The following is an 18,162-nucleotide window of genomic DNA, read 5'->3' as shown; positions in this document are numbered from 1 at the left end:
TATTATGGAGGCCTCTTTAGCTGAGGCTGTTTTGAGATTTTTTACAGAAGATAAAACTAAATGATTAAACTCAACTCTTCATAAGCCAATGGAACTTCTTAATCATTCCTTTAGTAAAAGATCTATTCATTTTTGCTGAATAAAGTGTTCCCTCTTCATCAGGTTTTGAACTGTCTTTTCTTTTTCATAGGGTGTCTCTACACATGCATTTACACTGGCTTAAATTTATTGTGCAGGAAGTTACGGCATAGTAAGTGGGAATAGGCCGGCATGTACAAACAGACAGCCTGAGGCAAGATGTAGTCCCAGGTCAGAACAGCCTGCCATGTTCCCGTGTGGCCACTGGGGGGAGCTCCAGCCTCTGGCCCAGGGGCAGGCAATTCTTTTGGGCAGAGGGCTGGTTAACAAGCTGTTGGAGGCTGCAAAGGTACTCCATATCTTGACAGTTGTCCCGCCCCCTTATCACCATATTGGAACTAGAAGTCCCTCCCCCTAACCCCTGACCTTTGCCACCAGAAGTCCCTCTCTTTGCCCCCCAGAAATACCCTTTTTCAGAGGGTGGTTGCCATCTTAGAATGAGCAGAAAACAAGTCATACATTAGAAGTCAAACACCTACTATAACATATTTTAATTTTATTACAAAAAAGATTTGTCATGATTTGCGTTTGTGTACTGTAATAGAAGGGATTGCATAATAACTAAAAAATAGTCTCACTCATTGTGTTGAGGGCTGTGGCATGTGTGTACGGTGGGCTGTGTGGGGGGGCATAGGGTATGTTGGGGTGTGTATATGTCAGTGGGGCCTGTGGGGGCAGGGTGTGTGTGTGTGAGATTTGTGGGGTGCGGCCCCCCCACTCTTCCATATGGCACACAGTCCCTGCTGCCAGCAAGAGCAGCAGGTGGGGGGGGGGGCTTAGGGAGCTTGTGCCTGGCACAGGCACTGGTATCCAGTGGGGTGCAGCTCTGGGCAGTGCTGTGCAGGCGTGAGGAACAGAGCCTGCCAGGCCTCCTCTATCACAGGGGCTTCATGCCAAGCACCTGCAGCTCCCGCACTACCACAGGGGAGGCCTCGTTGGACTCCACAGGGGAGTAGTGGACAGGGCTCTCTCCACTCTGGGTAGAGTCAGGGGACCTGCACAGCATGGGGCAGGGGAGGCAGTGGACTCCACCACGGGGCTTTCCCTGCTGCGAGTCCAGGAGCTGCAGGCATGCTGCAGTAGAGGTGGCAGCAGGAACAAGCTGGGAGCCACGGTGCTGAGTTGGCTCCTGCTGCATTCTGTGATTCCAGTGTTGCAGCCAAGAACCAAGTGGCATGGCACTGCATGGCCAGGCATGTCCCAGCAGAGCGCTGTTCCTGTCTGCAATGCTGGGATCAAAGAATGCAGCAGGAGCCAGCCTGGCCCCGTGGGTCCCAGCTTGCTCCTGCCCTGCCACCGGCCCTGACCCCTGAGGCCCTGTGCTGACACTTTTCCCCTCTGTACTGGCTCCTGCTGCCACTTTTACACCCCCCCCACGCTGGCCCCTTCTGCCACCCGCCCCTGCACTGGCCCCTGCTGCCACTCCCCCTCATGCTGGCCCCCGCTACCATTCCCCCCCTGTGTGCTGGCTCCCGCTGCCACTCCCCACCCTGTGCTGGTCCCTGCTTCCACTTCCACCTCCCCCTCACCAGCCCCTGCTGAGACTTTCGCCCTGTGCCGGCCCCCATTTCCACTTTTGCCCCTGTGCTGATCCTGCTCCCACTCCCTTCTCCTGTGCCGGCCCTTGCTGCCACGCCCCCCCATGTCTGCTGCTCCCCACTGGCAGCTGCAGCACCATGCAGTTCCAGCTGCAGGGCTGGGACCATGGGACACAGCTGGAGCACCACATGACTGCCAGCTGGGAACCTCATGGTGCCGGTTGGGTCATGTTGCACCAGTGATCCTCTCCTCCCTCCACCCATTCTTATGTGAATTTCTGTCTCCAGTAGAGGGAGGAGAGAAGCAGGCCCAGGGTCCTAGGCTAGAGGCTTCTGCTAAGGCAGCTTCTGGCAGGGGGTGGGAGCGGGGGAGGAACGGGGCTGGTGGGTCTTGCTACTGCTGCCATTGGCTCCTGCCAGCAGCTTCCCCCTGGGTCCTACTGCTCCTGTCTCCTGTCACCTTTGACAGGCAGCCAAGGGGCAGATAAATATTAATTTTTAATTCTTTTCTAGGAGCCCCGCAGACCAGATAGAATGGCCTGGCAGGCCAGATCTGGCCCACGGGTCATATTTTGCCCACCCCTGCTCTGACCCCATGGCTGCCAGCCTTTGGGACTAACTTTAGTCCTAAGCTGAAGCCAGGCTCAGGCCACCTCCCTAGTGGTTGGTCAGACCCAGCAGGGAGGTCCCCTGGGTTACTGTGCAGTAATGAGTCTACATATGTGTTACTGTGCAGTAACTAGTTGGGCATAAATTTGATATCTGCATTATGCAAGTCAGTGTAAGCTGCCACATTTACTGTGCAGTACAGGCATGCAGTTGTAGACATGTGCCCATACTGTGTAGTAATTTTAGTTACTGCACAGTAAGTGCACATGTGTGGATGTGCTCACATTTTTTGCCTTCCTTTAACTTATGCAAATATTGCACAGGCTTCAGATTTCATTCAGCAAGTCATGTGTACAATTTATTTGACAAAATTTGGTTACTGGGACTGGAAATAACTGTTAAAAGTGTTTGCTATAATTTGTCAGGAGACTTAAGACAAGTGCCCCAATACATTTTTTGAGGAAAATGGAAGGGATAGGTCTTTGGAAGTGAATCAGCTAATGGGACCATTGGCAAAAATGGGAATAAAGCTATATGAAAGAGTACAGAAGAAAAGGGGAATGGTAGAGTTTTCTTGCCTTCTTTACTAGAGGAATCTGCCATACTGCATGGGGGAGCAAATCCTTATATTTGTAGCCTGATCACAAGTACTGCAGCACCTATGGTTCTCTAAAGCCTACTTCTTCACCAACTAGTCATAAATAAGGCTGCCTAGACAATATTTCCTAACTTTGAAGTGCTCAGCTAAACAGTTTGTGCTCTTAGGGCATGTTGGGCAAGTGAGGCATTATGTCTAATTTAAGTTGGGGGTTGCTAAAAAACTGCAAATGCAAATTAAAAGAACATATTCTACCATATGAGATCATATGATACATGCACACCTAACAGAGAGAAAATCTTTGGGAAATCAGCACAGTCACTTCATCTGATTTCTGTGTTCCTTGTACATGTCCTCCCCCTCCATGTCTTTGTCTCAGGTTCCTCCTAATCTCATCTCAGGTTCCAGCTTCACATCTTCACTGTCTGTTTCACTAGTTCTAGCCACAGTCTATCCCTCAGAGCCCTTGTCCAAACCTCTTCTTTCTCCTCTTTCTATCAGTTCAGGCTTTTGTCAATTCCTTAGTCAAGTTAGAAAGTTTCCTCCATAGTGCTGCCTGGACTGTGGCAGGGGAGGTTGCAAAACACAAGGCAGGTAATATCATAGGCTGCTTACAGATGTGAACCCCTTCCCCTCGCCCCCAAAACTCACTTTAAGCTTGGATTGCCTACGAACAAGCACAGCACATGCCCAGAAGAGACCTTGTGTTAGTTTGACTCCACTTGCCCACCAACTATATAGATCACGTGATTAAGCAGGGCTTTCTGATGCCTTTATTGTTTGAATCAGCTATTAGATAAAAGCATCAAAAAGCCCTGCTGAAGTACCCGATCTACACAGATGCTGGTGAGCCTGGTCAGATTAATGTGCTGCTTCTTCCAGCATAGTGCTGGGGTTCTATTTTCCATGTCTGTTCTCTATTTTCCATGCCTGTTCTCTATTTTCCAAGCCTCAGTTCTCTGTTCATACCTTACTGGGTGGGATGTTTGGCTTAGAACTTCTCAACTCACTCTTGAACTGCTAGCTGATGTCTCACAAATGGAAATATTCATGGGCTACTGTGACAAAGATAGATGCCATTGGCTCTTTGAGCATGTTGCCCCTGAACAGTCACCAAAAGAACTGTGTGTGCGTTAAAATCCCACAGGCCCTTCTAATTTGGGTTCAGATGTTTGACTCTGTAAGTTTGGGGATACTTGTATAGGCCCAGTAGGCTTTATGTTTCTGAAAGGTTCCTAAAACCCATCAGTTGCTGAGGGCTACATAGCACATATGTGTATATGCAGAGGCATTTACTTTCGTGAATAACCTTTCTTTATTCGTCTTGGACACCTGAACCATTATAGCTGCTATAAGGGGTGTGTGAAGCAGGCGGTATGTGATTCAGATTCAAATTTGGCCCAATTCAGGGGACAGTGATTCAGTTTGCTGATTTGGATCACTGTCCTGATTTGAGTCGGTCAAATCTGAATCTGAAGATTCAGTTCTGATTCGGAGAAGCAGTGACCTGGCCGTAGAGACAGCTTTATATGTTTTTCCTACATACCTTGAAGTTCCAGGCATGGCTCATGAACACAGAGATGGTGGGGTGGATGGAGCATCCCATGGGAGCATGGGGGTGACCTGTGCGCTTGGTGGCAGACCTGGAAGTGCAGCAGAAGCACTTCTGGTCCACCTCTGGGTCTGCCAGGGAGCATGTTTCCCCCCCCCCGCCCCGTACCCTCTGGCTTGGCAATTGGTGCCTCCTGGGTCTGGGGGGCACCTGGGATCCTCCTGTGGCCGATTGTTGAGCCAGGGGGCATGGTGGGGCACCCCCAGCGTGCTCCCCAGCGGACCCAGAAGTGGACTCCTTTGGGACGCTCCATGCACCTCAGCATCACAGTGTTCACAAGCATACAAGGTATGTAGAAAAAACATTTAAAGCTGTGTCTGAATCACTGATTCTCCAAATCAGCATTGAATCTTCACAATCAGATTTGACCAAATTGAATCAGGGACAGTGATCTGAATCAGTGAATTGAATCACTGTCCCTGATTTGGGCTGGAATCTGAATCCAAATTGAATAGGGCCCACTTCACACACCTCTATTGGGCTGCTGAATTGGGCCGAATCTCCTCTGAATTGAGTCAGCGACTGAAGCTTTGCACAGCCCTAGCTGTTATTCTTCTACAGCTCTTCCTCATCCAGGCTCTTTCTTAAAAATCTAAAAATCTCCCTTTAGTAGTAGCGTACTTGGAGGGAGAGGGAAGGGCAGCAAGGCACCAGCCCTGGGCACTGATTTAGAAGGCAGTGAAGCCTGCACCTCTGCAGCCTCAGCAAGGCTGGGTGCATAGAGCTGGCCCCAGCTCCAGCCCAAGTGAGGCAGCTACTACTGTTAGGATAGACCAGGGGCAGGCACTTATTTTATCTGGTGGGCCACATAATGAGTTTTGGTGAGCTGTCAAGAGCCACAAGGGTAGCCCTGCCCCTTGACAGGTACCACACCCCCTGGTTGCCATTTTGGGACTGGAAGTTACTTCCCCTAACCCCTGACCTTTGCCACTGGAAGTCCCTCCCTTGCCCCTGGTAGTACTCCTTTTGGGAAGGGGGTTGTCATCCTGGGAAAAAAATCAAACATTGACAATAACATATTTTAATTTTATTAAAAAAAAATGTATGCCCTGATTTGTGTGTGTTTTTGTGTTATATATAGAGGTGTTTGCATAATACTTCAAAATGAAATGGTGTTTCTGGGGTGTCTGATTGTGTGTGCGGGAGGGTGTGGTTGTGAGGTTTGCAGAGGAGGGTTTCTGGGTATGGCGGGGTGTGCGTTGGAGCCCCTCACATGTGCCCCCCTGAGCTGGTTAGCACCTGCCCCTGCCCTGCAGCAGCCCAAAGCCCATGTGCTCTGTGGTGCCTCCCTGCCACCGCCAACAGCGCACAGCCCCTGGCCTGCCCCATGCCCACCCTGGACTCATCCTGGTGGGAGTGGAGCAGACAGAACCTGGGCACACAGCACCAACTCCAACCCGCCCCATGCCTGCTCCACAGCACCTGCCTGTGGCATGTCCTGCTGCCCACTAGGCATGCAGTGGGCCTGGGGCAGCTCTGTGGCTGGACTGCCTGTCTAGGCAGCCCAGGCAGCGGTGGCTACTTCCAGCTGCCATCACCGGTAGCCCCAGTCCCGTGGTACTGGTGGGGACATGCACGCACAGCCCTGACCGGGGCCCTTCATGCTGCAGCTTCCTGGAGCCCGTGCTGGCACGGCACAGGCTCTGGGCAGCTGCAGCAAGAAGGGCCTGGCAGCGATGGGGAGGGGCTGCTTTTTCCCCATGCCAATCAAGTTTCTGCCCGGCCACTGCCGCTGCTGAGCCTGGGTGGGCGACTCTGGAGCAGATGCAGCATGGGCCAGATTGGGGCTGTGTGTATGGGTCCCCACCAGTACCACGGGGCTGGGGCCAGTAGTGGTGGCAGCCAGAAGCAGCCACCACTGCCTGGGCTGCCTAGAAAGGCAGTCTAGCCATGGAGCTGCCCCAGTTCTGTTGTGTGCCCAGGGATGCACCAGGCTGGATGGTACCTGGGCCAGGTGGGATGGAGGGACCTACTGTGTGCCTGACAAAGATGCAGGCCATATTTTGCCCATCCCTGGGTTAGACCCCTGGTGCTTGCCCTATTCTCCTCACCCGTCCTTCCCCACTACTCTCTGTTGCTTGTCACAACAGCCCTGCCTTCCCCTCATCTCTGCCCAGGATGCAAAAATTGCCTCTGCTGTTTAGTTTCGGAGTGTAGTGGGGATTCTGTGCATTGATTCTATTCTCCATTCGGCTCCCTCAGATATGGCCTGTGCAGCATGGTGTAGCTTGTTATTTAGCTACTTATTTTTCACTCGTCCACTGGGTTTTTTCCATTGAGTCAGCTCAGGGGTCTGGCTTAGGCTGTCAACATGCTGGTGTCAGCTAACACTTTGCTCTGTCAAGTTTGGACCTAGTATTGTCCTCCATTTTACCACACATTCTTTCCAATTTTTCTCTTCTCTTTTCTTTTACAAGATGGAGCAAGGTGGTCTAACCCATTGTGTGAGTCCATCACTGCCAACTGTCCTCCCTCCAAAACAGAACACTCTTTCGCATGTACTTATATCTCCCTGGAGAGGGGACAAAAGAATATATAATACATGGCAGTTATCGGTCATGTGGCTTAATGTGCAACTGGAAGTCACTCAGAAAGCACAGTGCAGAGGATGGTATAAGAAACTATGTAGAACAGATGGGGTGGACCTTTTTTCTGCTTGGTCTCTGGTTCAGTGAGGCTTTACTACTCACTGAAAGCCGGCCTTTACTACTCCTGCTGATTGCTTTTCTTATTAATGGGGTGGAGCGTTCTATCTTATACTGCTAACACACCACAGAAATAACTGGAATTTACAGGTAGATGCACAATTAAGTTGTTCCCCTTTGTTTCTCTTGTCCAGATCAGCCCAATCTGACATTCTATTGAGTGTGACAGCAGTTTTCATCCAACTGACAATGCTAAGGGTGTCTCTCTGCTTACACCATCAGCCTGCCAGCTCCACTAGGCAATCTACATGGTTGTGATCTTACAATAAAATGTTAGCCTTAAAGGAGGCATGCGCACCATTTTATTATACAGCTGTAAACCACTTCGGCATGGCTTTAAGCTTATACAACATTACTGCACAGAGGACTTCAAGCATGCATACTCATGTCCAGATCTCCTTTCTTCCTATTATTGTTGTTGTTATCAGTCACATTTAATGTATATTTATTATTATCAATCTTGTCTTTTATGGCAGTGCTTAAGTGCCTCAAGAATGATGACCCATTGTGCCAGGTACTGTACAAATACAAATTAGTAGACTGTCAATGCCTCAAAGACCTTGCAACCTGAACCCACTGGACAGACAAGAGGCCGTGGGAAGGGATATAACTCACCCACATGTATAGAAGCCCTTGCTTTTACATATAGGGACACATGAAAACAAGAATGAAATCTTTCAGTCTTCTAGCAGCTAACAAAAGTCTAGTGATCCCATGCGTCTGCATACTCTCAAATTTCAACAGATGAAAATTCAGCATTCCTGACCTTACCCTCTGGGTCAAAGAAAAACTTGTATTCCAAAATCCTCTCAAACCCCAGTTCTGAAGCACCTGAGATACTTGGCCTTTCACCCAAGGGATTTTGCCTTGTAGAACATAAATATTCAGAGAATTTATGAATTCCCAGATCTCTGCAAACTGTCTGCTGCTCTGGATATTTCAAGGGATTCTGAGAACACAGTGTTTTTTAAAGGACTTTTTTGTCTTGTAACCAGGGTGTATATTGGATACATTGAATATTTTGGAGTTACTTATAGATGGCCTTTTCATTGGTTCCAAGTCATAGGTTTCTCAGGATCCAAGTCTGAGTTCTACAAATTGTTTCTTCCAGTTTTTCTTGGCAGCCCCTTTATATTTTGCAGTTCCTTTAAACCAGTGGTTCCCAAACTGTGGGTCACGACCCCAAATAGGGTCATAACATCAGCAGGTGGGGGTGGGGAGCTATGGGTAAGGAGTGATGTTGAAGAAATAGGGTCATGCTGTGGAAATGGGGTCATAAATGGGGTCATGCTGAGAAAAAGTTTGAGAAGCACTGCTTTAAACTATCGCTTTAGAGAAAATAAGGTCAATGATTGGTTCTTTAGGGGGTTTCTGAAACTCTTTAATGTATGGAAGAGTCTTCTCTGTAGTTTCTATTTAAATGCATCTCCTGCTAGTATTTATATTGGCAGGTAAATTAACAAGTTTGCGGCCTTATCCATCTGGAATCTATATATGCAGTTTTCTGCAGATGAAAACTGCAGGTACATTTTCAGGCCTGCACCAAAAATTTTGGTCCCCCAAAATGACCGTTTTCTCCCAGGAGAATCTATGTATTTGCCTTTGATAGGTTGAAGAATTAGTCACATACATTAGGTACTTTTGGAACATTCAAATTCTGCTTATGCCAACCCAACCCTTGAAGACGATTTTAGGATATGCTGTGTGAGCTAAGAAAAGGGACAAAACATCCACGTCCATATCGGGATGTTGTGCTGCCATGAGTCTTTCTTTTCATTTTTTTTTGCATAACAAGAAAGCAAGTAGAGAAAAAAAACAAAGTATCCTTCCTTTTCTTTCATAATATTAATCAGTTTGTGTTAGAGTGCACTGATATATTGGTCATGCATTGGACTGGCACCGATAAAAGGGAAATTAACGTTATTGACTATTGGCTTTTTTTGGCCAATGTAACCAATAATATTCTCTAAGAATTTAATTATGTTGGGGCCCCTGGACACGTGGCTTCCCTCCCGCAAACCGATGTGACCCTGGATACACCCCCAGCTTCTCACTGGCAGGCTGGGCTGGAGTGGAGCGGCTGCCGTGGTGTCCCGGGTGCTGGTGCGGTGTGGTGTGGCACAGTGTGGACTGTGGGCTGGGGCAGGCACTGTAAATGCTGGAGACTTGACTGGGGCAGGGAGGGGCAGGCACAGCTGAGCTGCCCAGCCCAGCCCAGCTCAGCATGACTCAACATGCAGTACCCGGGGTCTGTACCCCAGGGCCTGGGGCAGCCGCTCCCCCCACTGTGTGCAGCAGGGTCCTTCTCCCAGCAGGGAGCCCCTGGGAGTGAGGAAGCAGTGCTGTAATTAGAGTGGCTCCAAGGGCCACTCTAATGAAAGTACTTGGAGACCACCCAACCCTGGGCAGCCTTCGGCTCAGGCAGCTGCCCCCAGACTCGGGTTGAAGGGCAGGGGCTGCAAATGGCATGGGGCACTTTTACATGTGCTCTGGGAGTTGTGTGTGTGTGTATGTGTGTGGGGGGATGCTTTAATTAGTGCGGCTCTGAGAGCCACTTTAATTAAAGTGCCACTGTGTCTCCTGTATCAGTATCCCACACTTAGAAATGGCAGTGGGGGTGCTTAAACTAAAGCTTGTTCGACGAGCTTTATTATTAAATATCTATTATCAGAATGGTACTGGCTGATATGGCTGGCTAATAATCAGCTATCGGCCAAGAAAGTCTTTAACTGTGCGCCTCTAGTTTGTATTTTCAGCTTAGGTGCTTGGCTGAGAAGCCAGAGAGGTGAGTGATTAGCTCCACCTGCTGGAACTACATTGCAAAGATAAGGTATATCAATACTGCAATCAGGTGTGATTGTAGCATGTGCAGACTTGCTGGAGACAGCTTTAATCTCCACAGTTAAGGTAGAGGTCACAGTGAATATAGGCAGTGCTGTTTTCAGTGCAGGCTAACTGCCCCCAAAGTACATACTCTATGTCCAGGCAGGCTTACAAAGTCATTACCACAGCCCTGCACTGCTGTTAGTACTTGAGCTAACTGGATTAATGCTATCCTGAGTACTTGTATGTGTGCTGCAGTTACATCTCCTGAGTGCAGTGTAGACATTTGCTTAAAGAGAGAGAGATTTTTAAAGATAGAGCCTAGGAAGTGAAACATTCAGTTGTAATGGGCTTTACATTAAAATTTACTGAGTGCTAGGTTCCTCCTTCAGGAAAGATACTTACTGGTAGGTGAGTAAATTTTTCCCTTTCTTTCTCCCTTGAACTTAAACTCACTTTCTCTCATTCTTTGCTTTGGAAAGACAAGCAGAGTGTAATTAAACCAATGTGGTATTGATGTTCAATTGCTTAAAGAGAAACTAAAGAGTATTGCTTTAAATGTGGGCTGATAAAGCTTTTTCCCCTTTTTAGTTTTACTTATAAGAAACACATGACACTTGTGAGTGACTTAAGATAACATCTGGATATTTTAAAGTTTTCAGTCATCTACATCCTTCCTCCAAACCCATACGTTCAGAGACATAGATAGAAGGATGTGGTGAACTGTGCAGAGATACAAAAGTAGCCCTCAAAGACTTCTAGTTTTTCATGTGAGCTTCCTTTGCTTGGTTTCTTGATGATTTATATAGTGTCTGGACTTTAATCTCATTCTGAGCATTTACTGTGAATTCTCTGGGAAAGAGACAAATAAGAGCCAACATTAAAGTGCCTGTTTTGCATCCTTGTTTTATCATTTACCTGTCAATGCAAAGAAATGTAACAGACAAAAAAATAATTTAATTGAGCTCAGCAAATGTTCAGCTAATGTGGAATAAACATCTAATTTCTGGTATCATTAATATAGCCTCACAAAAAGTGCCTGGCTGGCTGCAGGAGATGAGGAATCTAATACTATACTAATATTATATGTGAGGAAAGTATTCTGTTATGTGTTAATACCGCATATCAGAAATAACTGCCCTTTGTGATTTCTGATTCTTTTTATTTCTCTTTGTATTAAATGGCTATGAGCCTGGGAAGTGGAGGATTTTGTGTAACCAGGCAAAACACTTTGAATCTTCTCCACCAGTGAGTTCTGGGCAGGTGAAGTCCTGCATCTAGAATGAAACCTGGTAATAGTCAGCCGTGTTTCACATGGGTATAGGGCTCTATCTGCATGGAGCTCATTGCTGCAGGAACCACTTAGTCTGCAAGCATGGTTACTTGGAAACACTTCATGTTGGTAAGACGGTTTTGCTCATTTGCTGTCTTTAGAGCAGTGATTCTCAGCCAGAGTGTTGCCAGATCCTTTAAAGGGTGCCATAAGGTGTGAGGAGATAAGCAGGTAAATTAAGCAAATAAGCACAGGCTCAGGCTTGCCCCCTGACTGGCAATCATCCTGACTGGATGATTCTCCCTCCCCACTGCCCAACCTCTCTACAAGGAGGTAAGCATGGTAACATAGAAATTAGTTTTTGAAACTGGGTGCCAGTCAGTTCCTAAAAGTTAAGGAGTGGTACCTTGAGTCCAGTGAAGGGTGCCTCAAGTGCAAAAAGGTTGAGAACCACTGCTCTAGAGCTTACTGGAAAGTGTGAAATGCAGAGGAATTTTGAAAGCATTTCTATTTTCTAATGGAAGATTTGGAGAAAAGACAAGACAATGAAGATTGAGGCAATGTTTGTGTCAGCCTTTAATACAGGTTTGACATTTGAATTTGAGTCTGAATTTAAAACTTACTTCTGACTAAGTCATTGTGCTACCTTATATGCCTGGCTTATATACCTGAACTGTACCATTAATAGCAGTCATTTACCACCCCGCACAACCCTCCCCTCCAAGAAATACTTATATTAGAATGGTTCTTATGTCCAGGCATTTGGGGCCAAAGCCCTGTTTATATAAATTTCAGGCTGTTCATCCAATTCAGAGGGTGCTCAAACCCTGGCCCACAGGCCAGATCCAGCCTGTGGAGCCACAGCATCCAGCCCCCAGGGGGTCCCCATGGATCTGAACATTTGACAGTCGGGGAGCAGAGGCTGCAGTTCCTGCTCCTCTGCTGCCAAATTTATGGACTTGTGGGGAGCCCCATGGGCCACATAGCATACTAGATCAGTGCCCAGAGGTGGCCTAGGGCCCAATCTGGGCACATGGGCCAGGTGAAGGCAGGGTGGGGCCTGGATTCAGCAGCATGGGGCCAAGCAAAGCAGTGTGGTGGCCCCATCTGGTGCCATGGAGCTCAAGAAGGCGGTGCAGGGCCTGTATCTGGGTTGCAGGGCCAAGGGAGAGGCATGGGTTCCAATTTGGTGGCACGGGAATGATTCTGGTGTTCAGGGTCCAATCCAGCCCATAGACTTGCCCTATGCCACTCATTTGGCCTGTATCACCAAAAGGTTTAGCACCACTGATCTAACTGAAACCTTGGTCCCACAGAAGTCCTTAGTTTTTCTGGTGACTTCAGTGGGATCAGGTTTTCATCTCTCTTTACCTCTGCAAGTTTATAAGATTCATGACACTGTGTTTTAACTACCCTTTTAAGAGTCTGAGAGAACTTCCAGACAGACTAAAATGAAGACAGTTGTATTTGTGCAGTTTTATAAATCCTGAGAGATATTATTTAGTAACACCATGATATAACCTGTATATTTCTTAGCATTTCAAATAGTGACAACTTACTCTACTGTGAATTCAGAGAGCAAGATGAATAAGCTTATACAGTAGGTTACATATTTTATGCAAGTATAATCAAATATTTTTCTTCTGAAACTACCTACTGTCTCCTATGGCTCCATTGTAATTCTTTTGATGATTAAAAATTAAAATGGCATATATTTTCACAGGAAGTAAGTTGAGAGCATACCACTTTGTTCTTCAGCAGAAGCTGATTTCTACTCCTGTTATTTGAGAGAGAACAAATATTCATCTCTTTAATAAGACAGTTATTTAAAAGTATTTGTAAGGATCTCTGCAGAACTTGCTCCATACTTTATAATTGTTTTTTTTTGCAAAATGGGAAAAAGTAGGTCTAGGTGTTCATGACTGACAATACGATGCTGGCTTATCAGCAAAACTTTGGGAAAATGCCAAATTTGAACTGAAGGAGGTTACCCATTTAAGCAGATGTGCCATTTAAATATAAAGACTTTCAGAGATATTTTACATCAGGAATCCTCTACTTTCTCCTTACAAATTTGAATGGTAAATTTTTGGCAAAATGACATGACTTGGGAAAGTGGCAGTCCTTGAGCATATCTGCATAGTAACTTTAGTGCTTCAATTTAACGTGTATTTTAAGTAGTAATTGCCTTTACAGCCCTTGTTAAAATCAGGTGCTTTATTTTCAGATTTCAAAAAAGCTCTGTTAAAAGAAAATGTGCTAGATATTTGTATTCATGCACTGGCATTTGGAAACTGTCACACCAACTTTTTTCGTATCACGTGTGGAGAAGGACATACTTTTCTTCCATTGTCATTTTCCTACCGTCTCTTTCTACATCATTCAGTTTTTGTTTTTTCTTCCATCTCAATTGCACAGACTTTTTGGAAACAAATATTCCTTTTGCTTTTGATATGACACCTTGCATGAAAAACTTTATTCTGGTTGAAGTCCAAGTTTTCCAGTTGTAGAAGTCTTCAGGCAAAGTGGATCAAACACTTCAGTATTAATCTATTGCCTGTGGCCACTTAGTTTTCTTATGTACCTGCAATAAAATAATTGAGATCATATACTGAATAAACATAATGTGTTTTAGTGCCCATAAGTGATGAAGAGGAAGGAGGCATTCTCTTTGATAACAGCATTGCTAAGTCTGCCATTGATCCCTTCGACACATCTTCTGGATCTGTACAACTGATAGCTATAAAACCTGTGGCATTGCCTCCTGTCCATGCTGCATCAGATAGGAGCCAGGAATCTGCTATTATTAATGGGGAGGTAAGGACCAACTGATAGTGTTTCACATGTATTTTCCTTGACAATATACTGGACTTTAGTCGAGTAGAGTGAAGAGAGAAGAGGAATACTAGCATCCTTTTACTCAACTGCATATCTTTTGTAAAATCCTGTAAGAAGTGCAGATTGTGCTCAGAGTGTGTGGAGAATATGGTTCTGTATCTCTGAATACACGGTGCCCTAAAGGAGCCAGTCAGTCTGTCTGTGGACTCCAGCATTGCGCTATTTGAATACCCAGGAGCTAGTAAGGGATTTAATTTTCCCAAAACTTCCCTTTTATAAAGTGTGGATTGGAGGGACACTGTCTTAGAAAGTTTGTGCAAAGTTACACAGGAAATCACTGAGCTGGAAAATGAACCAGGCTCTCTTAAGTCAGAGCCAGGTTTTTGTTCACTAGACTCTCCTGCCTACTAAAATCTGGGTGGGTAGGAAGTAAGCCAGGCCTTGTACAATCTGTGCTTCAGCCTACATACTAAGCACAATTACTTTCCTGTTGGACCAAAGTGATTTTGAATTGGTGCTTAACTGGACCGTTAATGAAGTACCACCCTTTGTCTCTGAGATTTATGTTATTTTACAAGTGTTTTCTATGTAATGTTCATAGAAACATGCTGATTTACTAAGGGGGTCAGCAAATTTATATCTGTGTAATGCCTTGGAGTTGGGGGAAGGTTTTATTTTGCACTCCTCAGGCTAGGCACTCATGTGAGGGCCACCCACAATCTTGCCCTTGGCTCTTTTATGGGTCAAACCCAACATTACGCCCAGGTTAGAACACAGTAAATAATAATTCTGACAGGCTGTGTGTGAGGATTCAAATTTGGGTAACTATCATGTTTAGTTTTGTACTTTAAGCCCTGAAGTGTCACAGCTATTGATTCCCCGGAGCAGTAACTTATATTCAGTACCTATTTTCTTTCAAGGAATAGTAGTTGTGCATCATCTGAGTAAAACCCAGGAACATCGTGGAGTTCATAAAGAGATTTGTGGCATTTGCGTTTTAGCACAAAAACTAGGTACTTTCAACATTTTTACACTGACTTTGGAAAAGAACTTCAATTTGTTCAAATGTATAAAATATTTCCCCTGCCCCATCCTCCCTGAAAACACATTCCTTCTGATTGTGAAGATGATTGGCTAACATCCTCAGCGTTCTTCTTCAGGGGTATAAGTGGAGTCACTGTTAGGAGATACAGTATTCCAGTAGGCTACAATTATTCAACCGTCTGCCAAATGATACAAAATACAGTGACTCTGTTCACTTGTACTTCCCTGCTGTTGACAGACGGTGTGTTGTGGTCCAAGAGGCACAATCCAAAGCAATACACATTGTGCATCAAATACACTTTCAAAATGTAGTTTAGAATTCATCAGCACGTTACTTTTATCTAGAAGTCCTTTTACATTCTTCTAGGTGAACAAAGCCTTGAAGCAGAAGTCTGACATAGAACATTATCGCAACAAGCTGCGCTTGAAAGCCAAGAGGAAAGGGTACTATGATTTTCCTCAGGTTGATAACAACAAGGGACTGACGGAAAGAAGAAAGATGTATGAAAAACCTCAAAAAGAAATGGATCATGGTTTGGATCCAGAAATAGATGCATCTTCTCCATTTGCAGAGCCTAAAAACAGGTGAGATGTTTGTGCATCTTATATAATAAAGACCTTAGTCCATCTGTCTGTCTGTCTGTAATGCTCTTGGACCACTCTGGTTAGTAAAACAATCAGTCAGAGTGTGGAGTGCCTCCATGATACTGGGGATGGAGTGGGGGGATGAGGCCAGTGGCACTGGGCTCACTTCCCTGCTCCGTCCCTTTCATCGTGGCAGTGCTCTGCCGCCTCCGAAGAGCAGAGCCCAGGGGGAGGGTGGTGAGGCCAGCAGTGCTAGAGGCAGTGACGGCATGAGGTACTGGTGGAGGGGGATGGCGGGACAAGCTCCTCCTTGGGAGGAGGCGGTGGCATGGGCTGGTGGGTAGCAGTGCTTCATCCCTGCCCCTCTTCCTTTTCCCCCATCATTCTTGATGGGCAATTGGCTAGTTTTAATATAAAGTTGTTATGAGATTGGTATTACCCATGGACTGTAAGAAGAACAATTATCTCAAGTGGAAACTTCCATCACTGATGAAGAAAATCTTTTACGTGCTATTTTATTTGTTTGGTGTCTCCTGTTTCATGAAGAAAACTGATTATTTCTGGAAAATTTGTGAAAGTGTGGTATGTAGTAACATGGTAACAAAGGAAAAGTGAAAAGAAAAACAATATTTGAAGGGTAGAATTTCCATGTATTTTGTAAGCCGTTTTTTTCAAAATAACTAAATTGAAAGTATGATAATAGCTTTTACTCAAAGAATAGAAATGGACTTAGGCCAAAATGTTGGCGTCCAAAACTGCTCTTTGGCAAAGTCCAACAGTGTTCTAAACCATTGTTTTGTTTCAAGTACACCTGCAATTATTTCCAAAGTTGGAACTTACAAATAAATAACTTTTTAAAACCTAGCAGTATTAACTAAACATCATAAAGTCAATTCATTTCAGTAGCTTGTTTAGCAGATAATGGTATCTGCAAGGCTATAAGTGTACTCTGTGGATTGCTGTGATCTCGACAAGTCATTTAATCTATGGCATAATTAACTCTTCTTTAAATTGAGAAGAGGTGGTTGTATAACATATAGCCAGTGTTTGTGTAGCACTGTGTTGGCTCTTGGAAGTAATTTACAAATATAGAATGCTCATCTCTGTACTCAAGAGAATTCACAAAAAGGTACAGATTTCTTCTTCATCCTATTCAGATCCATTGTACAGAGGCTGCTCGCTGTTGCACATGCTTCTGTCTGCTAAGTCCTTTATCAGTGCTTCCTGGAGCACAGGCTGTCTGAAAAGAGAGGAGGTCCCAACAGTCTTACCCCTCACCTGCCAGTCAAGCTGGCCTACACAGGAGTTGCATAGCATGCCCATTTTTGTGTCATACAGGGGATCTGTGTGGAGGCATTGTGACTGTGTGAGGTAGTATCTCTTTAGGGCTCCCACTGTGATGTCACGCCACCTCAAATTATGTGTAGTTCTTTACCACATTTTAATCCTTTATGTAGTCAGAGGAAAATGACATCAGGAGATTATTGTAGAAGGGGAAGGGGTATATCTAAATACTCTTCTTCTTCAGATTCCTCATGGATAGAGATCTCCGTTCTGTTCTCATTGTCTGATTAGTTCAGATCCAACTTTTGCTAATAGATTTGACAGCATCAGTACTTAAAGGAGTAATCAAAGGGCCTTTGCATTCAGAATAGCTGCCACAATTACCTTTTGTGGGCAGAGATGAGAGGTTGTAAAAGGAATTGTAAAGGAAAGGTTGTCTTGGAATATAAGCAATTGCTGAAGCCAAATGAGTTTGTGTACTCAGGAGCCTGGAGAGAGTTAAATGACTGAAGGAGACTGTGCTCAGGAAGACTTGTCCCAGGGTTGTACAGGTCAATGAAGAATAAAGATTCTGATTAAACTGTATCTGGTGTCCTTGCTGGAGGGTCAGAGTATCAGTTCTTTTACAGATCTCCAGTGAGGGAGGAACAAATTGTTACATATGCACAGGAAAGGTAAGATATTGAGCATTAGCATGATACAATAATCCTATTTTATTATCACCCTCTGTCCTGAGAATATAATTGAGGAATGTAGAAACACGAACATTAATATTTACAGTACATACAGTGCAGTACTGAAACCATGTCTTAGGCGTTTGTTATGTACTCTAAGAGATGTGGGAGATGTTTAACACTTTACACATGAAACTTTAATACTGACCATTTTCTTTTCATGAATTGATAGGAGATCCTGTAGTGTTCTTTTTTCCTAGGTGTTCTCTCTAATGTATTATGTAAATTTAAGAGAGTATTTTAATAATAAATATTTTAATTTTAATTTAATGGTTATGAAAAAATGCATCAAGGCATGTACACTAAACTTTGGGGAATGATTTCCCTTTCTTCTTTACCTGAAGCAGTAAACCCTAACTGTGTGAAGAGTCCAGATATCTC

At 45.1% G+C, this 18,162-nt stretch overlaps 1 protein-coding gene across 2 annotated transcripts in view; it reads left to right on the top strand.

Moving 5' to 3' along the window:
- Positions 1–18,162, top strand: part of KIAA1549L (KIAA1549 like) — a 288,283-nt gene that overhangs the window by 198,408 nt on the left and 71,713 nt on the right. For both annotated transcript variants that reach the window (XM_090032777.1, XM_090032776.1), the window contains 2 exons: positions 13,932–14,113; positions 15,546–15,763. In XM_090032777.1, coding sequence (XP_089888903.1) covers positions 13,932–14,113; positions 15,546–15,763 — 400 coding nt within the window. The remainder of the gene's footprint in view (positions 1–13,931; positions 14,114–15,545; positions 15,764–18,162) is intronic.

The sequence above is a fragment of the Crocodylus siamensis genome, chromosome 2, assembly GCF_052110815.1.
Source record: "Crocodylus siamensis isolate JL-2025a chromosome 2, ASM5211081v1, whole genome shotgun sequence".
NCBI lineage: Eukaryota > Metazoa > Chordata > Crocodylia > Crocodylidae > Crocodylus > Crocodylus siamensis.
Note: the sequence above shows the minus strand (reverse complement) of the source record. Positions and strands in the feature narration are given on the sequence as shown.